We start from the raw sequence: 23646 nt of genomic DNA, 5'->3' as shown, positions 1-23646 counted from the left end.
AGAACAAGGTGATGAACGATCCCTCATTACCTGCGTTAGGGCAACATGCGATATCGTCCATTAGGACACGAATATTGGCCGTACACACTGAGCGATGCGGCTAATATGTCGTTCCGATTCATCCGGAAACTACATATCATGCCGACATCGTCTCAGTGTGTACCCAGCTTAAGTTGTGCACTTGAGTAACATTCATTGCCAGCTGAAGTAACTAATCATTTGTTGCAAGCATCCTTATGTAAAACCTGTGGTGAATTTTCATGGATACAGCATTAAAGGGGGCAGGGTCTCTGTAGGGGCAGGAGTAACACTATTCTGTTAAGGGGACCTAGTAATTCATTTTTAAAAGAGATTTTTTTTTTAAGTGGAATTGTTCTGTAAGTATGATTTGTTCATGTACAGACCAAAACTTCCTGTTTCAGTGCTGTCAACCTTATCTACCCAGCTAAACAAAAAGGGAATTGAAAATATTTTCTTATGAAATATTTGCATGCACACAGACTGGTAGAAGGATAGGGTGTGGAGAAATTTGTGAAAGATTTTTCAATGTCCTTACCGTATTGCTGACAGGAACGCGAAACGCAGAAGGGATGTATTTTGTGGCATTGTAAGACATTGATGTAAATGTTACATGTCAGTAAATGTCTCAATACTTCCATTAGTAGAACACAGAACATGAAAAGGGATTATACTCATACTTACCTATGTTGAAAAAGCATTTCAGGGAGATTGTGAAAACAACACCTATGAGCGCGGTGGTAAAGTGGGCGAGTACTGCTACATCTGAGGGGCGTGTCATAAACCTGACTTACATCCAAATATAAACGAGCCCAAAAGCAGTTAGTAAGATCTATTTGTTGATAAAAACACACTGATACTTTTCAGACAATGCATGTAGCCATAGGGATCATTGGGCCTGATTCAGACCCACTCGCGAGCGGCTGTCCGCTCGCAAGTGGGTCGATGTTCTGGACTGAGCATGCGCACGACGGAGGGAGCTCCGTCGTGCGCATGCGCCAGACGCGACGAGCGAAGGAAAGTCCTTCGCTCGTTGTGTCCGATCAAAGGGGGCGTGCTGTCAATGTTGATTGACAGCACGCCCCCTTTGGTGGGCGTGCCGGGGGCGTGCCTCCCTGACGGGGGCGTTCCCACGGGAACGCCTCCCGTCAGAAGCCGGCCCACTGACATCACTAGTGATGTCAGTGGGAGTGATTTTGGCTCTGATAGAGCCAAAATCACTCCGGAGCTTGCGGTTGAAAACCTCAACCGCAGACTCCGGCTCGCAAATTCGATGGTCGCGATGGTCTCGACCATCGCGACCATCACAATGCACGCTCGTATAGCCTGTGGGTGGTGACCCACAGCTATACGAGCGTCCAGGAGGACGCTCCATGAAAATGGAGCCCGGCCCTCATTCAGAGCGTGCGCTCTGCTCAGAGCGTACGGCTCTGAATGAGGGCCATTGTGTCTAACCAATGCAAGGAACTGATACAAATGATCCCAAATTAATGTATATATCTGTTTTTTTTAAATATAACAGCTACATAATGGGGAGATTGCTGGACTCTTCAGGGAGACAGGGAGATTGTTACTATTTCAGGGAGTCTCCCTGACAATGAGGGAGAGTTGGCAAGTATGATTATATTTCTAAAGAAGCAAGAACAGTCTAGGCATGTCATATTATGGATTTAATAGCAATATTCTAATTAATAGTTATCTTTTAACAAAATGTTGTCAAAGAAATGTACATAACACTGAATAGTGCATTGTACCTCAATGCATTATGTATGATTTCACTTTAGTTTAGTCTTTGAAATGTTTATATGTGGGTGATTATCTCTCTAACCTATCTGCTTTTTAATAACCTTTTTGTTACATCTATGGACGACTATCGGTAAATGAGTTTGCCGGCAACGGCACATGGGAATAATTATCTTACTGTTATAGATGTGTCCTCATACACCAAGCCTCCATACGCCATGCAATGTGAGACGCCGGACGCGAGTGAGCCGTGTCGAGCGGTGTAGCACAGTGATTTTTTCTTCTTTAAATGTGTGCCTTATTTGCACCGCAGACGCAATGACACAGTGCTCAATCTGTACCATAGACGTCAGGCTGTGACTTTAACCGTACGTGCATTAGTTATAAATAAGTCACGGATGAACCATGGCGTGAGCAAAGCCGCAGCCACTGTATCGTAGCTCTTCATGTACAGATTCAGACTCATTCGCACACAGATGTACAAGTGTTGCATATTAAATTAATCAGTCCAGACTCGTTAAGCTGTTTTGTGGCAAACAGAGTCACTTGGGACCTGGCGTGCAGAGAAAGGCTACGGCAATACTGTATGAGGACACATCTGTATGTATTGTTCTCTGTGTGACACCCGATGCCAGAGTAATCAGCTGAAAATGTGTTTTGGATAAACAATTACAGATATGGGACCTGTGGGCCTGATTCAGAGCCGCTCGTAAGCAGCCGCTCGATCGTTCCGAGCGTTGTTCAAACATCTGCGCATGCGTACGGATTGTAATACGCTAGCGTGAACCAGTCAGTGCGGCCGAAAATCGTGTGCTCGCTAAATAGCGAATGCCTGCTATTTTGAGTAACAGGAGGAGGCGTATGTGGGTGGTAACAGGGGAAGGTGCTTGAAAACGGGGAGTGGAGATCAGAACGCAGGCGTGCCTAAAGGTCAAAACGAGCGTTTTAAGGGTGTGCATAATTAATAAAGCAGCGTCATCGACCACGTCACTGGGTTATTATATAGCCAGAACTGCTCGCAAGATTGCGGTAGGGAAAAACCAACCACAAGAATAGCGAGCAGTTCATACGCCGTCCGATGTACTCGATTAATCTAATAAATAGGGGAGATGACGTATGATGCGAGCGGCCAGGGGGCGTTTTTTTCAAAATTACGTCCGCATGTTTTGTTCGCTCGTTCAGACATAGAGGCGTGAACAGACCGCAAAGAGCGAACGGTTAATTTAAATAGCCACCCCCTTTTTCTGAACGAGCGAGCGCAAATAGCATCCGGCTCTGAATCAGGCCCTGTATCTGAAATCCTTTTATCCATAGTTATTGCTGCACTTCATTGATTTTGTCATATACACAGATCTGACCATCAACTGTTTTTTTTTCTGTAGTTACTATTTAAGAAGGAAGGAGAATGCCAGGGATAGGGTGCAAAGGAAAGGGTTTAAAAAAAATATATAAAAATAAAAAATTATGTTTGTTTAAAATAGTATATTTAGGTATGGTACGTATATTAGATCCCAAACTTGTAATTAAAGACTAAAGCACATAAAATTCTGGAGGCATGCTGTTACCTATAGAGATACAGACGCCCATAATGAATCTTTATTACATGCATGTATCAAAAAGTACCAGTAGAAATACTGTTTAACTACAACAATTGTTTGAATGCTCTTATGATTTAAATATCACACCAAAAAAAAATATTAATCAGATCAGTCGCCCAGCCTGATACAGTTAGTAATATCTCTCTTTCTCTCTCTCTCTCTCTCTCTCTCTCTCTCTATCTATCTATCTATCTATCTATCTATCTATCTATCTATCTATCTATCTATCTATCTATCTATCTATCTATCTATCTATCTATCTATCTATATATATATATGTATATATATATAATAAAGTTCCTGATTCTGGGGTGTGTGTTCGTTCAGGCTAATCTCTTGAACCACTGGACGGATTTTGATGGGGTTTACACTATTCAATACAGCATTGGTCAAGGAAGATTAAAGTGTATGAACCATTCATCTGTGACAAAAGGGAGCCAAGCAGTGACTATTTTAGTGAAGCAGTCATAGAAAAGAAATCTAATCTTACACCAAGTTGAAGTACAGTAGCTGCCCATAGTGCTGAAACAGCAAAGTGAAAGCCAATCAGAGATAGCAATGTGCCCTGTTGCTTAGCAGCAGCCAGAGATGGGAGGGAGTCAGGGACTAGAGCAGGATCATGTCTGAGGCAGACAGAGGGCCTGATTCAGATTTGGGAATAGAGTAAGAAAGAGCAAGTAACTATGGCCCTGATTCAGACCCACTCGCGAGCGGCTGTCCGCTCGCAAGTGGGTCGATGTTCTGCACTGAGCATGCGCACGACGGAGGGAGCTCCGTCGTGCGCATGCGCCAGACGCGACGAGCGAAGGAAAGTCCTTCGCTCGTTGTGTCTGATCAAAGGGGGCGTGCTGTCGGTTGATTGACAGCACGCCCCCTTTGGTGGGCGTGCCGGGGGCGTGCCTCCCTGACGGGGGCGTTCCCATGGGAACGCCTCCCGTCAGAAGCCGGCCCACTGACATCACTAGTGATGTCAGTGGGAGTGATTTTGGCTCTGATAGAGCCAAAATCACTCCGGAGCTTGCGGTTGAAAACCTCAACCGCAGGCTCCGGCTCGTAGTTTCGATGGTCGCGATGGTCAAGACCATCGCCGCCATCAAACTGCACGCTCATATAGGCTGTGGGTGGTGACCCACAGCTATACGAGCGTCCAGGAGGACGCTCCATTTTTTAGGAGGGCGGCGCTCTGCTCAGAGCGTACGGCTCTGAATGAGGGCCCATGCATCTTGGTAAAACCATGCTGCACTGCAGGTGGGGCAGATTTAAAATGTGCAAAGAAATTTAGATTTGGAAGGAGTGTGTTCAAACTGAAATCTTAATTCCAGTTTAAAAATAAAGCTGTCCAGCATTTGTAGGCTACATGCAAAAGCAGCCTATAGTATATTTACCCCACATGCAAAAAAAAAGGTATGTATTTGCACCCCTTGCATTGCAACATGGTTTGCTTGTTTGTTTGTTTGTTTGTACAGAGGTCCTGATTCAGAGCCGCTCGCAAAAAGCGAGCGCTCGCTCTGAATCAGGGCGGCTGCTTTTTTTTATTTTAAACCAGCCTCCTGGCCGCTCGCATAGCTGTGGGTGACCACCCACAGCTTTTGCGAGCGGCCAGGTGATGGTGGCGACCATCGGGCTTGCGACGAGACCCTTGTGGTAGGTTCTCGTTCCCTCAAGCCCCAGTGAGCTTTCGGCTCTAATAGAGCCGGAAACTCACCACTGACATCACTTGTGATGTCAGTGAGGCCACCCCCAAACGGCAGGTGTTCCTTCGGGAGTGCCTCGGTTTGGCCAGCCACCCCCCCTGCCCGCCTCCAAAACGGGGCGAGCTGTCTATCAACATCGACAGTCGGCCCTTTTGGATGCAAGTGCCGGAGCGAGTGATTTCGTCTGTACACACCAGCAGATGACCAGAGCGTCGTTCACAGACATATCTGCTGTACATACCCAGTGATGCACTATAGATATATAGTTTGAACGGGTGATATATCTATCAGTGTGTACCCAGTTTAAGTCCAGCGGTGAAACTACAGAGGGTGCAGGGTGTGTGGCCAGTACAGGTCCTGAAGGTATGCAGGGTATGGAAATGCTGCCACCTCTGAGCACCTACTACAAACACTAATGATTGGATACTATTGTCTGTGGACATATTATGGTTATAATAACAGCACATGACCAGATGATGTGTTAAATATTTGATTAAACAAAGTATTGAAACTTGATTTCTATATTTTTCAAACAGGCAGCTGTATTTTGAGAGCTCCCTTAATTTGATATATCCTGTCACAAGCATTAACTGCTCTCTGAAAGGTCACTCACTGACAGACATGAAATGGATGGCTGTCATTGAGTGTCCTTTCAGAGTGCAGTTAATGCCTGTGATGCAGTTCACTTTAATACCTTACATTTGATTTGATAAGCCACCGCTGAGGGAGAAAAGGCCGCCACTGCTACTGCTGACACCTGGTGCTGCGTCGTGGATCAGTGTAGCACCGCTGTTGCCACCACCTCCAATGCCGTCGAGCACACTGTGCCAATATAAGCGTGCACTGCTTGCTAGATCGGGCACTGCTACCCACAACCCCGCAATGACTGGCCTTTAAGTGACATGAAGTCATGCGTCGTGACGTCATGACTTCCCCCTCACAGACCCCGCCCCTCGGCATTACAGACTTGCGCATGCGAAGTCCGAATATTCAGAAAGCGGGAGTTGAAGTACACTTTGCAGGGCAGCGGGAGGCTAAATTAAAAATCTGGTTCCTCCTGCTAAAATTGGGAGGGTCATCAAGCATGGGGACTGTGGCGAGAGGCAGGGGGCTGTGGCGAGAGGCAGGGGGCTGTGGCGAGATGCAGGGGGCTGTGGTGAGATTAAATTGCTCCCATGAGAAGCAGTGGCGGGTCGCTAGTATTAATATGGGAAATATACTGTAGCAAGTGAGGTAATGTTGAAAGCAAACAAAGGGGAGATAGTTCGTTGCTGGGAATTCACAGTGGGCATCCAGTTAAACAGCAGATGATCTGTAAAGGAGTAACTATCCCTCTGGTGACAGCATTTTCCCCTTTGATACCCGCAATCTATAACACACAGAGAGACACAACAAACAAGTACATGCATTCAAAAGCATGGAAGTGCAGTGAGACATGGTAACTTGCGGAAGGGGGCACAACCATTTTCACTATGCAGAAGTTCCTATTTGTTAGCAGCCAGGAGTTACATGGACCAATTAGTGTCTGAGGTTTGTCTTCTTATGTTATCACTAGTTAACAGCCCGTCAAAATGAAAGGACATTGTCGCGCCCGTGAAAAGTCCCGTTTGAGCGCCCAAACGGGTAATTTTTCCGTCATTTCTGCTCGCCAGTTTGGGGGACTGCGAGTAGAAATGTCAACGCAGGCAGCTGCGCTCACCCGAATGGAGCAACAATTTCTCCGTCTGGCGCCATCTAGTGGCCTCCGGCATGCAACACACCTGAATTCCCCCATAGAGGTGAGCAGCAGTTTTGGCCTTATATACAGGGATGTTTCAAGAGAGGAAGGGGCCTGTGTGCAGTTTCCGTCCCGGGCCCCCTCCTCTTAGTCTGGCGGCTGGCAGCGCACTGAAATCAGCGCCGCACTGATAGACTCTGGACACTAAAGTGTTCTCAGAGTCTACAGCGCATGCGCGGCGGCCATTTTCCCTGTGTTTTCCATACTGTGCATGCGCAAAACGCTTGGAAAAAGGTCGCGGCTGCCATTTTTCAGGTGTTTTTTACAACGCTGACACCGGTGACGACATCGGACTCTGGAGTTGTAAGTATAATATGGGTGCAGGGTCCCATTATAAATACGCCCCTGCTTTTGTTTATATAGATCATTTGACAATGGTTAGGTATTCTAATCTCTCTGACACTGATAAGATTGGAAGCGTTCATTGAACCATTTTCCGACAACTGGCCCCTACCATATTGCCATGTGCCATTTATAGACCAGTTTGTATTTCCTGTTAGTACCTCCAATTTCATTACAGTACTTAGTATCTGCTATAATGACTTATACAGCAGGTCTCTTAAAGCCTTCTAACTATTCATTTTCTTATTTTGCTGCAGAAAATATGGGATGTATCAAATCAAAAACGAACAGCCATGGACCGAGTATTGGAAACAAAAAGGACTCTCCAGTACGTAAAACTGAACGAACTATTTATGTACCAGATCCAACGTCCAATAAGCAGCAAAGGCCAGTAAGTAGATAGATTAGAAGAGAATACATTTAGTAGCATGGTTTACACCTCACATTTCTCTTCCTCTGTGCAGTAAAATCAGGCAATTTCTGACTCTCCAGCGGTTGTTGCTTTGACATTCAGGAGTTAGTGATTTTACTGTCCGAGAAGTGCCTTTGTCTGTTTTGGAAGCACTTCACAGCCATCGCTTTAAATTGAATTCCCCTTAACTGTATATTGGTTGAGTCTATCACTTGTACGATAGTTTTATGGTGAGGAACATGAGGAAGTTAAATGCTGCCTGTCACTGTGAAATCCTTACTCTAATGAAAGTAGTTTATTTATATTATTTTTGGGGAAGTACATTTTTTCTCTAGAGAGCAATGCAACAGTCATTTATAGAGGAAAAAGTACATTTTGAAACCCTGAGTAAATTTGCTGGGAATTGCATAATGTAAAGACCAAAATTATGAAATTGCAATTATTTGAGTATCTGGTATGCTGCTTTACTTGTGTGTTTTTATATTTATTTCGGTTATTGCGCTATTGTTTTTGTTGTGAATGGGTTTTGATCTAGTTTTTTTTTTTTGAGGCTGTAATGGTACAGTATATACTCTATGGGTCACGTTGTGTGGCTGTGCACTTTACCGAGAATTATGATGCACATTTTCCTGTGAACCTCTATAGGATGTGAAGGAGAAATGTGCGAGGTTGGTGGCTACATGGTGCCAGAGTTCCAACAGTTTCTCCTACAGTTCATGGCTATTACCACTAATTGAATTTGCTCAATAGGTCACTGATTTTGACGGACATCCTGGGCTCTACAGATTGGTGTCTTACAGATGTTTGGTTTTGTCTCCCTATTGTTTCTTTAGTGATAATTGGTTGCATAATACCAGACTAAGAAATTCATATGTATATAAAACACTGAGATAATAACTGAAAAAAATGTTATCTACTACTTAACAAATCGTCACCATTTTACGTCCCAAGCCCTTGCGTTTTGGAGGAGATCATCATCTAGGCACACTCAAGTAAAATCAGGTTTACGACTCAAAGAGGCTATTGCGCTGTGCCTGAGCCATTTTGCGCTTTGTGAATGAGGCTCACAGTGACTAGTATTGCTACACCTCTAAGCTGTGGCCTTTGGTGTAACTGAGGGTACTTACTGAATCTTTGACTCTCTGCTCGGTTTATTATTAGAAAGACAAATTTCGCATTATTTCACCACCATACAAAGTAGTGGAGTAGACCTCCTACTGTACTGATGCTACTCATTTCAAGTTATTTGAGCAATATACACCTCTATAAATGGAATCGGTATGAACTTGCGTCCGGCGGTTCAAATCCCGACAGCAGCTGGCCGACATGGGTGAAAATCCCGATCGTCCCCAGGTAAGTATTTACTAACCTAAGCTCCCCCCCCCCAACCCTCCTTAGGGGTGCCTAACCCTAACCTTTCCCCCAGTGCCTAACCCTAATCCCCCCACTAAGTGCCTAAACCTAACCCCCCTTCCCCGCCGCCTACACCTAAGTCCCCCGGGGGGGTGCCTAACCCTAACCCTCCCTTCCCCTAGCCTAACCCTAACCTCCCGGGGGGGTGCCTAACCCTAAGTCCCCCCCAGGAGTCCTAAAGCTAACCCTCCGCCCCTCCGCGGCTGTCCGCAGAAGTGCCCGGCATCACTTCGATCGGGATGCCGGGCGCTCGTCTCCCGGCGTTGGTAAAATGACAGGCGGGATAAAGCAGTCGGGAAGCCGGCCGTCGGGATTACGTCCACCGGCTTCCCGACTGCATACCCTTTAAATAAAAGTACATGCCAATCATTTTGTTTTGTCTTTTTTTTTTTTTTTTTTACTGTCGCTATCTTCCTCATTGCCTTTCCTGATATCATTTTCTTTTTCCCTGATGACTATATTTCTATTGAAAGCTCTAGTGCTTTGTCCAGGGTCAGACTGGCCCACAGGGGTACAAGTGAAATGCCTAGTGGGCCCGAATGATTGAGGCTCTACCCCCTCCTCTAGGGGTCATGTTCCAGACTGTCTGCTCAAAATATATTTTATTGCTCCATTAGAGGGTCAGTTGCCTAGTGGGGCAGGGCCAGGGAAGAACATGGGTGCTTGTTTTCTTCTATACAAACTACATCAAGATTTGCCTTCCTGACAATCAAAGTACAGTAGGTGGTCACGACACACCCCTGTCCCCTCCTCTTGTTGCCTGTGGGCTTTAACATAATGAACACAGCTTATGCCAGAAACTGGAATTATATTGCGCGGCTGATTCTGACATGGGAGCAAATCAAAGAAATAGAGATGAGCGCAGACCCCTGTGTTTTTGGTTTCTAAATCATCTTCTTTTTTTTGGTTTTGGCAAAATAAACCCTCAAGTGTTTTGGTTTTGGATTTCATTTAAATTGATAAAAACAGCTAAAATCATGTAATTTGGGTCTGTTTTTGTTCCTACAGTATTAACCTCAATAACATTAATTTTCCAGTCATTTACAGTCAATTTTGACCACCTCACAGCTCACAATATTATTTTCACCAATATTAGCCACAGGCTTCAGCGAGCTGACTGGCTAAAGTAAGAGACAGAGCACAAACATCAGTTTAAAAGAATATAGCACATCTACAGGGTATGTAGTCAGGAAGCCAGCTGTCAAAATGCTGACCACCGGCTTCCAGACAGTGAAATCCCGGCATGGGACTAATGATAGGTGTCTAAATACAGACGCCTTTCATTAGCCCCATGCCAAAATCCAGACACTCGGCATACCGATCGTGGGTAAGCCGGGCGTTGGGAGTGGATATCCTCGGGGGGGTGGGGGTTGGAGGGTTAGGTTTAGGGTCTCCCAGGGGGATTTAGGGTTAGACACCCGCCTGAGAAGGTTAAGCTAGGGGAAGGGGGGTTAGGGTCAGGCACCCCCGGGGGGAAGTTAGGGTTAGGCACCCCCCGGGAGGGTTAGGTTTAGGGTTGCAGGGAGGAGGGGTTAGGTTTAGGCACCCCTGGGGGGAGGTTAGGGTTAGGCACTAGGGGGGGAGGTTAGGCATCCCCAAGGGAGGGTTAGGGGGGGGCTGAGGTCCGGCAGTCATACATACCGATTCCCATCTACAGATGTGTCTTCGCACATCTTTGCTGCAGTTGCGCCAAACAGCCCCTCTCGGCGTGCCAGGTCCCGTGAGACTCTGCTAGCGTCAGATGTCTTTTTGAGCCTCTTTTGCTGAAAATGCGATGTGACTAGGTCGCACCAGGAGACTCTGCTGAATAATTTGATATGTGGCACTTGTGTATCTGTGTGTGACTGAGTCTCTGAGTTTCCCACAACCCCACACATGAATGTCTCAGGATGCTTTACTGTTGGCATGACACAGGACGAAGACTTTTGGAGGATGGCCTGGTGTCAAGAAGGGCAGCAAAGAAGCCACTTCTCTTCAGGAAAAACATCAGGGACAGACTGATATTCTGCAAAAGGTACAGGGATTGGACTGCTGAGGACTGGTGGTAAAGTTATGTTCTCTGATGAATCCCCTTTCAGATTGTTTGGGGCATCTGGAAAAACGTTTGTCCGGAGAAGGAAAGGTGAGCGCTACCATCAGTCCTGTGTCATGCCAACAGTAAAGCATCCTGAGACCATTCATGTGTGGGGTTGCTTCTCAGCCAAGGGAGTGGGCTCACTCACAATTTTGCCTAAGAACACAGCCATGGATAAAGAATGGTACCAAAACATCCTACAAGAGCAACTTCTCCCAACCATTCAAGAACAGCTTGGTGACAAACAATGCCTTTCAAGCATGATGGAGCACCTTGTCATAAGACAAAAGTGATAACTAAGTGGCTCGGGGAACAAAACATCAACATTTTGGGTCCATGGCCAGGAAACTCCCCACACCTTAATCCCATTGAGAACTTGTGGTCAATCCTTAAGAGGCGGGTGGACAAACAAAAACCCACAAATTGTGACAAACTCCAAGCATTGATTAGGCAAGAATGGGCAGCCAGTTAAGCTGGCCACACACTAGACCAACTTACATCCAACCAGCCAACTAGTTGATTGGTTGGAATGAAAATCTGGTAACGTATGGGAGTAACTGATGATCAGCAATTTGCTCCTAAATGCCAGAAAACAGATGAAAATGGTCGTCAGACAAGTTGGTTAAATGTTTGATCTAAACTATTTGTTCAAACAACAGTTTTGGTCCATTTTCCAGCGTTTGGGAGCAAATTGCTGATTGTCATTTGCTTTCATACATTACCAGATTTTCATTCCAACCAATCAACTAGTTGGCTGGTTGGACAGATAATCTTTAGATGTGTGGCCAGCTTTAGTCAATATGTGGCTCAGAAGTTGATTGACAGCATGCCAGGGTGAATTGCAGAGGTCTTGAAAAAGAAGGGTCAACACTGCAAATATTGACTCTTTGCATAAACTTAATGTAATTGCAGACCCTTCAACATGACCCCTTCCATCCTGTACAAAATGCTCTGCTCCTGGACTTAATTGATGATTGCAGTCACCTGTGGTGAAACACCTGTCTCATCTATTAACTAGTTCAACACAGGTGTCTGCAATCATTAATTAAGAAGGAAGTCCAGGAGCAGAGCATTTTGTACCTGATTGAAGGGGTCATGTTGGAGGGTAGGTAATTGTCAATAAAAGCCTTTGACACTTATAAAATGCTTGTAATTTTACTTCATTACACCATAGTAACATCTGACAAAAAGGTCTAAAAACACTGAGGGGCCTATTCAGCATAACTAAAATATTGATGGAGGTAATTAGGTTTAGAACTTGCATGGAGTTCTACCTAATTACTGGAGGAATTCATCATTCCTCCTCCCCACAAGTATATATTCCGAAAAGCTGTCATTTCTGTGATGATAGCTTTTCAGGAAATAGATCGTTTTCCCTATCTGCTCCACCTTACCGCAGCTGTAATCAGTGCTGCGCATGTGCCGTTACTTCCGTAAAAGCAGCGCATGTGCAGCACTGCCTACAGCTGCGGTAATTCTCTGTGCCCCCCCCTCCACTCACCTTCCCCCCTGTCCCCAACTTACCTGCCCGCTGCAGCCGCCTTCGGCTCTGTCTGCTGTTCAGACACTGTGTTCTCCAGGCAGAACACAGTAAAGTTTAGAAAAAAAAGTTTTTATTTTTTTCTAAACTTTACTGTGTTCTGCCTGGAGAACACAGTGTCTGAACAGCAGACAGAGCCAAAGGAGACACCAGGGAGCGCAGGAGGGAGCGGAGTAGGACCTGCCCATGCTGACACAGTTAAGTGTCACCTACACTTCACAGTGGTGGATAGTAACTCCATCAAATTCCGAAAACACATAATTTTCGGAAATTGATGAATAGCCTAATTTCCATATCCCCATACTATGAGTGTGGAAATTAACGCAGGCGGACTTAACCAGGAGATATCAGTGATATCTCCTGTGTTAAGTGTCTGCATGAATACTAAAATAACAGTAATTAAGGAAAATGTCCTTAAAAACTTTATTTTAGTGTTAATGAATAGGCCCATGAAGCAGCAAACTAAATAAAAGAGATTGAAACGTTGGAGTAAACTTTAGCTTCTCTACATCTTCTTTGGAGTCCTATGAGTGCTGCCATCCTACTACACTTTTTATATAATAAATAAATATATATATATATATATATATATATATATATATATGAATCAAAAAAATGAGGTGGCACTCCAAGACTTGTAACTTGTTCAACAACGGTGCTTTATTACTTGCTACGTTTCGGGGTCCAGCGCCCCTTCGTCAGGACACACACGAAGGGGCGCTGGACCCCGAAACGTAGCAAGTAAAGCATCGTTGTTGAACAAGTTACAAGTCTTGGAGTGCCACCTCATTTTTTTGATTCCTGTATTTGAGTGGTGGATCCCACTCGGGGAAGGCACCCAAGCAAGGTCATATTGGCTGCAGCGGCCGACTGAGTGCCGGATGTTTGGATCTCTCTCTCTCTCTCTCTCTCTCTCAATATGCCCGCGCTCGGTTTTACCCATATCATACATGGTACCAGCACCATGGCAATATTAATGCCATAAATGCATGCAAAACAGAAAAACTTTTGATATCGGCGCTAACAATAATATACTACAAATCTATATATGTGTGCAGCAAATAAAGCACAGGGGATATATATGCAGCAATGGGCAGCACTCACGACGACTTCACAAAAGACACAGAACTCGTGTAGATAATATCAACGTTTCAGAACCTTTAAGTTAGTTCTTTCTTATTGTATCCTGCTGGGCTGCTGTGTGGGTGGGAGGGGTGAGGGAGGGAGGGGGAGAGCGTCGCCGGACTCGGGCCTCTCTAGCAAGCCCAGGTAAATAGTACCCGCACCCCCTCTCTCGGCATCCCTGTGGTTGTGTGAATATATATATTAGGGGTGTGCACCGGCCACTTTTTGTGTTTTGGATCTGGATCTTTCTTCGTGTTTTGGATCTGGATTGGTTTTGCCAAAACCACCCTTCCGTGTTTTGGGTTCTGGGTTTTGTGTTTTGGATCTGTATTTTTTTTTTAAAAAGCATAAAAACAGCTAAAATCACAGAATGTGTTGGTTTTTCTGCTCCTATGCTATTATTAACCTCTATAACCTTAATTTCCACTAATTTCCAGTCTATTCTGAACACCTCACAAAAGTGTTTTTATGTCCAAAAGGTTGCACCGAGGTAGCTGGATGACTATGCTAAGCGACACGAGTGGGCGGCACAAACACGTGACCCATCTAGGAGTGATACTGCAGTGGCAGACAGGATGGCAGTTTTAAAAACTAGGCCCCAAACTGTACATAATGCAAAGAAAAAAAAGAGGTGCAAGATGGAATTGTCCTTGGGCCCTCCCACCCACCCTTATGTTGTATAAACAGGACATGCACACTTTAACAAACCAATCATTTCAGCGCCAGGGTCTGCCACACAACTGTGGCTGAAATGATTGGTTCGTTTGGGCCCCCACAAAACAAGCTGGCAATTAATGTGTCCCTGCACAAACTGGCTCTACGGAGGCAAGATGTCGTCCTCATCCTCCTCATCCACCGATTCCTCACCCTCTTCAGTGTTGTGTACATCCTCATCCTCACAGAGTATTAACTCGTCCCCACTGGAATCCACCACTACAGGTCCCTCTGTACGTTCTGGAGGCTGGTCTCCCTGGAAGAGTTGATAATTCATTTTTATGAACATCATCTTCTCCACATTTTGTGGAAGCAACCTCCTACGCCTTTCGCTGACAAGGTTCCCGGCTGCACTAAACACTCTTTCGGAGTACACACTGGAGGGGGGGCAACTCAGGTAAAATAGAGCCAGTTTGTACAGGGGCCTCCAAATTGCCTCTTTTTCCTGCCAGTACAGGTATGGACTGTCTGACATGCCTACTTGGATGCTGTCACCGATGTAATCCTCCACCATTCTGTCAATGGTGACAGTATCATATGTAGTGACAGTAGACATGTCAGAAATTGTTGCCAGGTCCTTCAGTCCGGACCAGATTTCCAAACTTGGTCCTGCCTGCCCTGCATCACCACCAGCGGGTTGCTTAGGATACCTAAGTTTTTTCCTGGCAGCCCCAGTTGCGGGAGAAAATGAAGAAGGAGCTGTTGACGTGTCACGTTCTGCTTCAGCTGACAGTGTTTTCACCAGCAGGTCTTTGCACCTCTGCAGGCTTGTGTCGGCCGGAAAGAGAGACACCACATAGGCTTTAAACCTAGGATCGAGCACGGTGCCCAAAATGTAGTGGTCTGATTTCAACAGATTGACCACCCTGGAATCCTGGCAAAGCGAATGAAGGGCTTCATCCACAAGTCCCACATGCCGAGCGGAATCGCTCCGTCTTAGCTCCTCCTTCACTTTCTCCAGCTGCTTCTGCAAAAGCCTGATGAGGGGAATGACCTGACTCAAGCTGGCAGTGTCTGAACTGACTTCACGTGTGGCAAGTTCGAAGGGCTGGAGAACCTTGCACAACACGGAAATCATTCTCCACTGCGCTTGAGTCAGGTGCATACCCCCTCCTTTGCCTATGTCATAGGTGGATGTATAGGCTTGAATGGCCTTTTGCTGCTCCTCCATCCTCTGAAGCATATAGAGGGTTGAGTTCCACCGCGTCACAACCTCTTTCTTCAGGTGATGGCGGGGCAGGTTCAAGAGTGTTTGCTGGCGCTCCAGTCTTCGGCACGCAGTCGCTGAACGGCGAAAGTGGCCAGAACTTTTTCGGGCCACCCAAAGCGTCTCCTGCACGCCCCTGTCGCTTTTCAGAAAATTCTGCACCACCAAGTTTATTGTGTTAGCAAAACATGGGACGTGCTGGAATTTGCCCAGATGTAATGCCCGCACAATATTGGTGGCGTTGTCAGATATCACAAATCCCCAGGAGAGTCTAAGTGAGGTAAGCCACTGGGCGATGATTTCCCTCTGTTTCTCTAAGAGGTTGTCGGTGGTGTGCCTCTTACTGAAACTGGTGATACACAGCGTAGCCTGCCTTGGAACGAGCTGGCGTTTCTGAGATGCTGCTACTGGTGACGCTGCTGCTGTTGCTGCGTAAGGTGATACATCTACCCAGTGGCTGTCACAGTCATATAGTCCTTAGTCTGCCCTGTTCCACTTGTCCACATGTCCGTGGTTAAGTGGACATTGGGTACAACCGCATTTTTCAGAACACTGAGGACACTTTTTCTGACGTTTCTGTACAGTCTCGGTATCGCCTGCCTAGTGAAGTGGAATCTAGACGGGATTTAGAACCAGGGACACACTACCTCCATCAATTGTCTAAATCCCACTGCACTAATGGCGGATACCGGACGCACGTCTAACACCAACATAGCAGTCAAGGCCTCAGTTATACGTTTTGCTTCAGGATGACTGCTGTCGTACTTCATCCTCCTCGCTAAGGACTGTTGAAGGGTCAATTGTTTAGTAAAAGTAGTGGTGTTCCTACTTCCTCTCTGGGATGATGAACGACTCCCAGCAGCAGCAACAGCAGCAGCGGCAGGAGGAGGCGTAGCAATGCAGGATCCTCCGGAGGAATCCCGGATAGGAGAGTCAGTCATGCCAGTGACATGGCCTGCAGGACTACTTCCGATCCTGACTAAGGAGGAAATTGACGAGGAGGGAGTTGACGGTGTGGTTTGCAGGCGCTTGGATACAACAGGACAACGGGATTTAGGTGTCCCTGGACTGCTTACGGTCTTAGCCAAAGTTTCTGAACTTGACAGTAACTTTTTATGAACGCGCTGCAGGTGCCGTATAAGGGAGGATGTTCCTAGGTGGTTAACGTCCCTGCCCCTACTTATTCCACCTTTACATATGGTACATATGGCAAGACAGTTGTTGTCCGGATTTGGATAGAAATATTGCCAGACCAAAGAGGTGGAATGTTTGGTCTTCTGCCCAGGCATGACCGTGATGGGCTTTTTCATCCCATGGACAACAACTGTCTCCCCCGGAGCCTGATTTAAACAAACCACATCACCATCAGAATCCTCCTCGCCAACTTCCTCCTCAGCGCCAGCTACACCAGTATCCTCATCCTGTTGTACTTCAACAGTGACATCTTCAATTTGCATATCAGCAAGTGGACTGTGGGTGCTCCTTTCAGCACTTGCAGGGGGCGTGCAAATGGTGGAAAGAGCCACCTCTTCCCGTCCAGTGCTGGGAAGGTCAGGCATCGCAACCGCCACCACACTTGGACTCTCCTTGGGGAATTGTGATATCTTCTTAGAACGCACAGTTCTTCGCTGTGCTTTTGCCAGCTTAACTCGTTTGATTTTTTTAGCGGGAGGAGGGCTTCCATTGTCATGTGAAGCTGAACCACTAGTCATGTACATAGGGAAAGATCTTAGCCGTTCCTTGCCACTCCATGTCATAAATGGCATATTGGCAAGTTTATGTTTCTCTTCAGATGATTTAAATGTTTTTTTCAAGGTCATTTTCCTGAACTTTCTCATTTGGGATTGTATGTGCCCTCTACTATGACATTGGGCATCGGCCTTGGCAGACGACGTTGATGGCATGTTATCGTCTATGTCATGACTAGTGGCAGCAGCTTCAGCACTAGGAGGAAGTGGTTCTTGATCTTTCCCTATTTTATTTTTATCGGAGAAAGTTTGGTCCTCCATTTATGTTATATTGATATATACGTGCGGCTAAGGCGCACACAAACACAGAAAATATTATTTTTATTTTTGTTGGAGACTAGTGCACTTTGTGGGTTACACCACCCTTTAAGAAATGAGCCAGCCGGCCCTTTACTTATGGGACACAGGCGCACGCTTGGCGCTGCTCCTTTGTTGATGCACGTGCAGCTACAGCCCACACAATTCACAAACAGAGAAAATATTTTTTTATTTTGTTTGGAGTGCCCTTTGGGGGTTACAGCACCCTTTAGTGGTCAATCCAGGTGGCCCTTTATTTATGGGACACAGGCGCACGCTTGGCACTACTTTGTTGATGCACGTGTGGCTACTGCGCACACAATTCACAAACACAAAAAAATATTTTTTTTTATTTTGTTTGGAGTGCCCTTTGGGGGTTACAGCACCCTTTAACGGACAAGCCAGCCGGCCTTTTACTTATGGGACACAGGCGCACGCTTGGCGCTGCTCCTTTGTTGATGCACGTGCAGCCACAGTGCACACAATTCACAAACACAGAAAAAATTAAAAAAAATTTAGCACTTGGGGGGAGCACCCCTGACGGACAGAGCACCCCCTGGACAACACTACAGCACCCCTTTAGGACTGGGACACTGCACAGGACTTTGGACAACTGACTGCACAACACAGTCCAGCCAGCCCCTATGGACTTTGAAGTAGTGGACATAGCCCCTATGGACAACAGCAGCACTGCGCAGCACAGCACAGCACAGCACAACACTACACTGCACTACACTACACTACACAGCCCAGCCAGCCCTAACTCCCACCCTCCCTCTTCACTGTCCACAGCTGAGTGAGAAAATGGCGCCGACGCGCGTACCTTATATAGAATCCAAAACCCGCGAGACCCGGAAGGCGGGATGATGACGTTTTGCCTCGATTTCCGATCCGAGTCAGTCGGGAAAAGTCGAGCCTGACTCGGATCGGCCTCGGATCGGGGGGGCTCGGGGGGGTTCGGATTTCGCAAATCCGAACCCGCTCACCCCTAATATATATATATATATATATATATATATATATATATATATATATATATATATATATATATATATATATATATAAGGGGCCCAGACCATGTACTCTGTAATGGTTAGTCAAGCCTCTAAGTAAGGTAAGTAGCGGGGTTGGGGGAGGATTGGGATTAGGCACTAGGGGGAGGGTTAACGTTCGCAACTAAGGGGGGGTTAGGTTCAGGGTGCGGCAGTGGCGTAACTAGGGCAGGGCGAGCGGGGTGCTTGCCCTGGGCGCCGTTGGACCGGCGGCGCGGGGGGGCGCCGCCGGCCACGGTACCGGCCCGCCCTAGTTAGCCAGTGTAGTGCCGACCGCAATGAGTGCGGTCAGCGCTACACATTTACACAGGACCGGCGCTAGGCTTCCAGCGCCAGTCCTGTGCTGCACGCCTGAGCCCGTTCCCTCCCCCTGAGCGCTTGCCCAATAGCGCCAGGAGGCGGGCTCAGGCTGTGCATAACACACGCATCGCCGCCAGCGCTGGCGGCGATGCGTGTGTTAAACAGCAGCCAATGAGAGTCAGATAGACTCTCATTGACTGCTGCAGCACCCACTGCAAGAGCCGGACTTCCGTCCGGCTCCTGCAGTGGGTAATGGGACTGACGTCATGATGTCAGTCCCATAATGCTGAGCGCGCCAGCCCGGGCGGGAGCGGCGTCGTGACCAGGAGCAGGAGCAGAGATTCAGGTAAGTATATATTTTTATATATATATATATATATATATATTTTTTTTTTTAAAACCTATCTGCACAACGGGGCAGGGGGGTGGCTAATACTGGGGGGACCTCTACTTGGGGAGGGGTGGCTACTACTGGGGGGGACCTCTACTGGGGGAGGGGTGGCTACTACTGGGGGGGACCTCTACTGGGGGAGGGGTGGCTACTACTGGGGGCACCATTGGGAGGACCTACTCTACTGGGGACTACTACTTGGGGGGGGGGACTACCACTGGGGGCATTATAAAAGGGGCCTACTACAAGAGGCACTGCACTTGGGGGACTATTACTGGGGGCAATAATAGGAAGAGCCACTACAGGGGGCACTGGGGACCACTACTGTGAAAACTGCATGGGGGGGGACTACTGCTGGGGGCACTATATAAAGGACACTGCATGGGGGGGGACTACTACTGGGGGCACCATATAAAGGGCACTGCATAAGGGGATACCGCTACTGGGCCCACTGCATTGTGGGGACTGCTACTGGGCGCACTGCATTGTGGGGACTGCTACTGGGGGCACTGCATAAGGGGGAACACTACGTGGAGCACTGCATTTGGGGGGCCACTACTGGGGGTACTGAGTAAGGGGAACTAATTGGGGGCTGTATTAGGGGGACCACTACTGGGGATACTGTATAAGGGGCACTACTATGGGCCTGCATAAGAGGGACCACAACTGCATACTGGGGGTACTGTATAAGGGGTACTACTGGGGTTATGGTGCATATGGATAGGAATGTTCAGCGTGAAAATAAAGGGGTGTGTCATGTTGATACGCCCCATTTTTAAGCGACCACGCCCATTTTCCCCACGCGCGTTCGGCGCGCACAGCACGGGATGTTGGGGAGGGGGGGGCTCCCTTTTCAAATTTGCCCTGGGCTCCAAATACCCTAGTTACACCACTGGGGTGCGGGAAGGGGTAGGTTACGGTTAGGCATCCGGGAAGGAGGGTTAGGGTAGGGGGAGGGTTAGGCTACAGACCAACAAACTGTCTGTATTCTAACCATGTTGGGATCCTGGCATCGGGATTCTGATCGCCGGCATCTCGTACCCAACCCAATATACCAGACATGGGTCAGTTCTCCACTTCCTAAGTTACTGACAGGTTTATGACAGTAGTTGTACTATGTTTGCCTAGTTTTACATTACCATTATATACTTGTTTCCCTGTTATTTCCTGGTGGGATTTCATACCCATTCCGGGATGTAGTTAAAAGACCGACGGCCGGGAAGCCGTCTGTCAAAATGCTGGCATCTAAATCCCAACTCGGGACTAAAGACAGGTGTTGAAATGCCGACATCTGTCTTGATCCCGATGCCGGAATCTCGACAGACGGCTTCCCGAACAAAGGAAGCCGGCCACTGTTAGTTTGTAGCTGCAGGCGGGGGAGGGTTAGGTTTCAGCACCCCTGTGGGGACTTAGGGTTAGGCACGCCCTAAGGAGGGTTAGGCTAGGGGGAGGGGGGTTAGGGTTAGGCACCCCGGGGGAGGTTAGGGTTAGGCACCCCCGGGTAGGGTTAGGTTTAGGGTGCAGGGAGGGGGGGTTAGGGTTAAGCACCACCGGGGGGAGGGTTAGGGCTAGGCACCCCCCAGGGAGCTTAGGGACCACCAAGGGAGGGTTAGGGGGGGTGGAAGTCTAGGCTTACATACTTATGTGCCCCTGTTGGGATCACTAACGATCAGCTTCCAGCGGACTTCATACCCATTCCCTCCTGGTTGTTCATAAGTAATCTATGGCACCTTTGTAACTAGAAACTGAATATAGCATTTTTCGTTCTGCATGAGACAGTGAGCGCAGGTACTTAGTTATTTTTATGATCTCACTTAAAGGGTTTTTCAGATTTAAATATTTCCTGTACTAAGGTCCTGATTCAGAGGTGCTCGCTATCAGGGCGGATTTAAAAAAATATATATATCCACCTCCAGGCCGCTCGCATAGCTGTGGGTGACCTTGCGACTAGACCCTTGTGGTAGGGTCTCGTCCACCGCAAGCTCCAGTGATCTTCCTGCTCTAATAGAGCAGGAAGTTCACTACTGACATCACGTGTCGATCAACATCGACAGCCGCCCCGTTTTGTAGCGAGCCCCGGAGCAAGTGATTTCTCACTCGCTCCTGGGCTCGCGCGTACGCACTGCCCGACCACTATGCACTCGCGAGCGGGTCTGAATCAGGCCCTAAATCCCCTCCCTTCTCAATAGTACTTTGTTGTGGGGCCTGACATAGAAGCACTGCGCTTTCAATACACTACTTTGAATTTCCTGCTATGGAGAGACTCAGGGGCCTATTCATTAAACCTAAAAATTCTCTAGAGATAATTAGGTTTAGAACTCGCATCGAGTTCTACCTAATTATAGGTGGAATTCATCATTCCACCTCTCCATAAGTATATATTCCGAAAAGCTGTCATTTTTGCGATGACAGCTTTTCGGGAAATAGATACTTTTCCCTGCCTACACTACCTTATCGCATCTGGAAACAGTGCTGCACATGCGCTGTTACATCTGTAAAACCAGCGCATGCGCAGCACTGCCTACAGATGCGTTAAGTTTGTGTTTCCCCCCGACCCCCCTCCACCCTACGCTCACCTACCCCCCCCCCCCCCCCCGACTTACCTGTCCGCGCAGCGGCCTCCAGCTCCGTCCTGCTGGTCTGTCATGTGGTTTCCCAGCAGACCACATGACAGATTAGATTTTAAAAAAAAACTTTTTTTTTTCTAAACTTTCTTGTGCTCTGCTGGGAAGCACACATGTCCGACCAGCCTCCGGAGCCTGAGGACGGAGCAGAGCGCCGGAGGGACTCGTCGGGGGACCTGCACACGCGGATACAGGTAAGTCGATTCTGCTATTCGCCACCTCACAGTGGCGGATAGTAACTGCATCAAATTCCGAAAATTCATAATTTTCGGAATTTGATGAATACCACAATTTCCACATCCCCATACTAATGTATGGGGAGTGTGGAAATTAACGCAGGGGAACTTAGCAAGGAGATATCTGTGATATCTCCTGTGCTAAGTCTGTTCATGAATACCAAAATAACGTTATTTAAGGAAAATGTCCTTAAAAACGTTATTTTAGTGTTGATGAATAGGCCCCTCTAGCAGAGACTCAAGCATCGCTAAAAGTAATAGAATACAGTCAAAATCCTGTTAAATAAAGCCGATTTTCATAATCCAGTGATGAAACCACTACAGTACTGTTATTGTGAAGGGAAAGGACAATACAATAATATTATTTATCAACCCTGACATAGATGAAAGCTCATCCGCTAGAGACAGTCTGACAGGCACACCTACAGTATGAGTCTGGGGTGTCTTAAGAGAGGAGGGGCCCGTGTGCACTCCCCGTGCGGGGGGGCCCTCCTCTCTCCCCGGTGGCCGGCAGCCGACTGACGCGGCTGGCCAGCCACTGGAGTGTTAGTAGACTCCGGGCACTAGAGTGTGCCCAGAGTCTAGTGCGCATGCGCAGAACACCGGAAAATTGGCTGCGGTGGGCATTTTCCGGTGTTCTGAGCAGCGCGGACCCCCGACGCGGGACCACGGACAGGTAAGTTTAAAATAATATGGGTGCAGGGTGTGCGGTACGGGGCCCACCCATTATAGATACGCCCCTGGTATGAGTACAGGTAGAGCTGTGATGCCATGAAATAACTGTATCAGACATCAACATTCTTGATCTTGTGTGGATTGCATTGCAGTTGCACCATCAAGTGCTGCCCTGTAGATAAACATACAGACGTGTCCTCGTACATCTATCCTCAAAACACCATGAGATGCCTGGCATGAGTGAGCCGCCAGGTCCTGTGCAACTCTACAAGCGCCGGGTGTCTTTTTTGCAGAAAATGCAACTTAGTCGCAATGCGATGGGACTAGGATGCACCAGGAGACTGTGCTGATTAATTTGATATGCGGCACTTGTATTTCTGTATGTGCGAAGCACAATGGAACTTGACGTGGAAAAAAGCTGTGGCTGCTGCATCGTAGCACTTTGTATACAGATTCAGACATGTCAGCAAAAAAGACGCCTGGCGCTAGCAGAGTCTGACGTGACCTGGTGCACCGGTAGGGGTTGTTGGGCACGAAAGCAGCAGTGATGTATGGACGACACATCTGTAGGGCCTGATTCACAGTTACCACCCACAAACAGTCCATAACTGTCAATCATTCTACATCTTACTACTGTCTGCAAGCTACATGGCAGGGACATTGGGA

The 23646-nt window shown here is 47.4% G+C and overlaps 1 protein-coding gene across 4 annotated transcripts in view; it reads left to right on the top strand.

Moving 5' to 3' along the window:
• Positions 1-23646, top strand: part of LYN (LYN proto-oncogene, Src family tyrosine kinase) — a 116550-nt gene that overhangs the window by 36154 nt on the left and 56750 nt on the right. For 3 of the 4 annotated variants that reach the window (XM_088469524.1, XM_088469526.1, XM_088469525.1), the window contains exon 2: positions 7430-7563. In XM_088469524.1, the coding sequence (XP_088325650.1) occupies positions 7435-7563 (129 nt within the window). In that variant the 5' untranslated portion in view covers positions 7430-7434. The remainder of the gene's footprint in view (positions 1-7429; positions 7564-23646) is intronic. The other variant, XM_088469527.1, reaches the window with a different exon arrangement.

This window comes from Taudactylus pleione, unplaced genomic scaffold (genome assembly GCF_031769625.1).
Source record: "Taudactylus pleione unplaced genomic scaffold, aTauple2 ptg000093l, whole genome shotgun sequence".
NCBI classification, from domain to species: domain Eukaryota; kingdom Metazoa; phylum Chordata; class Amphibia; order Anura; family Myobatrachidae; genus Taudactylus; species Taudactylus pleione.
The sequence above is the reverse complement of the archived record's forward strand: the minus strand, read 5'-3'. Positions and strand labels throughout refer to the sequence as shown.